This window comes from Coturnix japonica, unplaced genomic scaffold, assembly GCF_001577835.2.
Source record: "Coturnix japonica isolate 7356 unplaced genomic scaffold, Coturnix japonica 2.1 chrUnrandom501, whole genome shotgun sequence".
Lineage (NCBI taxonomy): Eukaryota > Metazoa > Chordata > Aves > Galliformes > Phasianidae > Coturnix > Coturnix japonica.
The window spans coordinates 24,000-26,822 of NW_015439892.1; the positions used below are offsets into that span (position 1 = coordinate 24,000).

The window sequence follows — 2,823 nt, forward strand, 5'->3', positions numbered from 1 at the left end:
GGGATATGGGATATGGGATGGGGATGTGGGATATGGGATGGGGACATGGGATGGGGATATGGGATATGGGATGGGGATATGGGATATGGGATGGGGATATGGGATATGGGATGGGGATATGGGATGGGGATATGGGATATGGGATGGGGACATGGGATATGGGATAGGGATATGGGATACGGGATGGGGATATGGGATATGGGATGGGGATATGGGGTGGGGATATGGGATATGGGATGGGGATATGGGATGGGGATATGGGATACGGGATGGGGATATGGGATATGGGATATGGGATGGGGATATGGGATGGGGATATGGGATATGGGATATGGGATGGGGATATGGGATATGGGATATGGGATGGGGATATGGGATATAGGATATGGGATATGGGATGGGGACAAGGCCTTACCCCCCCACCCCATATGCTCCGCATTGACAGAAATCAGCACTGACCAAAACCCCATTGGAGGAGGAAGGGGGGGGGGGGGAGCAGCCCCCAGGACCCCCCCCCATTTATTGCACTTCTGGATGGGGAAAAAAAAATAACACCCAAAAAACCCCAAAAAGGAGCAAAATAAACAGCAAGAAAAGGACAAAAATCGAATCCTTCCCCCCTCACACCAAATAAAGACCCCAAATAAAGAGCCCATATAAGGACCCCAAATAAAGACCCCAAATAAAGACCCCAAAATGACCCCAAATATGGACCCCCCCCCCAACACCACAGCCCCTGAGAACAGCCTGAGAGGGGCAGGGTCACTTTTAGGGTCAGGGTCACCAACATTGGGGTCAGGGTCACCTTTAGGATCAGTCACCTTTAGGGTCAGGATCATCTTTAGGGTCAGCGTCATCTTTGGGGTCAGGGTCACCAACATTGGGGTCAGGGTCATCTTTAGGGTCCATGTCACCAATGGGGGATGGTGTCGCTCTTTGGGGTCAGGGTCACCCTATGGGGTCAGGGTCACCCTATGGGGTCAGGGTTGCCAACACTGGGGTCGGGGTCATCTTTAGGGTCAGAGCCATCAACATTGGGGTCAGGGTCTCCTTTGGGGTTGGGGTCACCCTATGGGGATGGTGTCACACTTTAGGGTCAGGGTCACCAACATTAGGGTCAGAGCCATTAACAATGGGGTCAGGGTCACCCTTTAAGGTCAGGGTCACCCTTAAGGGACGGTGTCACCAATGGGGGATGGCGTCGCTCTTTGGGGTCAGGCTCACATTTAGGGTCAGAGCCATTAACAATGGGGTCAGGGTCACCCTTTAGGATCAGGGTCACCAACATTGGGGTCAGGGTCACCTACATTGGGGTCAGGGTCACCCTATGGGGACCATGTCACCCTTTAGGGGATGTGGTGACATCCCGTTGGTGACATGGCGGCATCTCCTTGGGGACCCCATTGGGGACATTATGGGGACACCATTGGGGACCATTGGGGACATTATGGGGACACCATTGGGGACCCCACTGGGGACCATTGGGGACATTATGGGGACCCCATTGGGACCAGGAACTATTTGGGGCCCCTGAGACCCCACAGCAGATCCCAGTGCTGGAACCAGAGCCCAAATCTGGACCCCCAAACCCAGACCATGATCCTAAACCCAGACCCTGAGCCCAAATCTGGACCCCGATCCCAAATCCAGACCCTGAGCCCATATCTCAATCCTGATCCTAAATCCAGACCCTGAGCCCAAATCCAGACACTGATCCCGAACCTGGACCTTGATCCTAAATCCAGACCCTGAGCCCAAATCTGGATTCCCAACCCCAAACCTGGATCCTGAGCCCAAATCTGGACCCTGATCCTAAGTCTGGATCCTGATCCCAAACCCAGACCCTGATCCCGAACCTGGACCCCAATCCCAAATCCAGACCCTGATCCCAAATCCGGATCCTGATCCCAAATCTGGGCCCTGATCCTGAACCCAAACCCTGATCCTAAGTCTAGATCCTGATCACAAACCCAGACCCTGAGCCCAAATCTGGACCCTGATCCCGAACCTGGACCTTGATCCTAAATCTGGACCCTGAGCCCAAATCCGGACCCCGAGTCTAAATCCAGACCCTGACCCCAAGCCTGGACCCCGATCCCAAACCTGGACCCTGATCCCAAACCCGGACCCTGATCCTAAATCCAGACCCTGATCCCAAATCCGGACCCCAATCCCAAATCCAGACCCTGATCCTAAATCCAGACCCTGATCCCAAATCCGGACCCTGAGCCCAAATCTGGACCCTGAGCCCAAATCTGGGCCCTGATCCCGAACCCGACCCTGATCCTAAGTCTGGATCCTGATCACAAACCCAGACCCTAAGCCCAAATCCAGACCCCAACCCCAAATCCGGACCCTGAGCTCAAATCCGGACCCTGATCCTGAACCCAGACCCTGAGCCCAAATCTGGACCCTGATCCTAAATCCAGACCCTGATCCCAAATCCGGATCCTGATCCCAAATCTGGACCCTGATCCCAAATCCAGACCCTGAGCCCAAATCCGGATCCTGATCCCAAATCTGGACCCTGATCCTAAATCTGGACCCTGAGCCCAAATCTGGACCCTGATCCTGAACCCGGAACCTGAGCCCAAACCCGGACCCCGACCCCAACCCCAAATCCATCCCCCATCCCCGGCGCTGTCATGGCGGCTCCTGCCCCGCATCCTGGCTGGCCTCGAACAGCAGCTCCTCCAGATCCCGCTCGTCCCGGCAGCAGCTCAGCTCTGAAACAACAGCAATCAATGGGATCAATGGGATCTGACCCCATGGGGACATTTGGGATCAGATCCCATCTGTGACCCCATGGGGACATTTGGGATC

The 2,823-nt window shown here is 54.9% G+C and overlaps 1 protein-coding gene across 1 annotated transcript in view; it reads right to left on the reverse strand.

Moving 5' to 3' along the window:
• Positions 1 to 507: 507 nt before the first annotated feature.
• Positions 508 to 2,823, reverse strand: part of PPP1R37 (protein phosphatase 1 regulatory subunit 37) — a 36,106-nt gene continuing 33,790 nt past the window's right edge. Inside the window, 1 exon segment of the mRNA XM_032441703.1 lies at positions 508 to 2,726. Within this exon segment, the coding sequence (XP_032297594.1) occupies positions 2,644 to 2,726 (83 nt within the window). The 3' untranslated portion in view covers positions 508 to 2,643.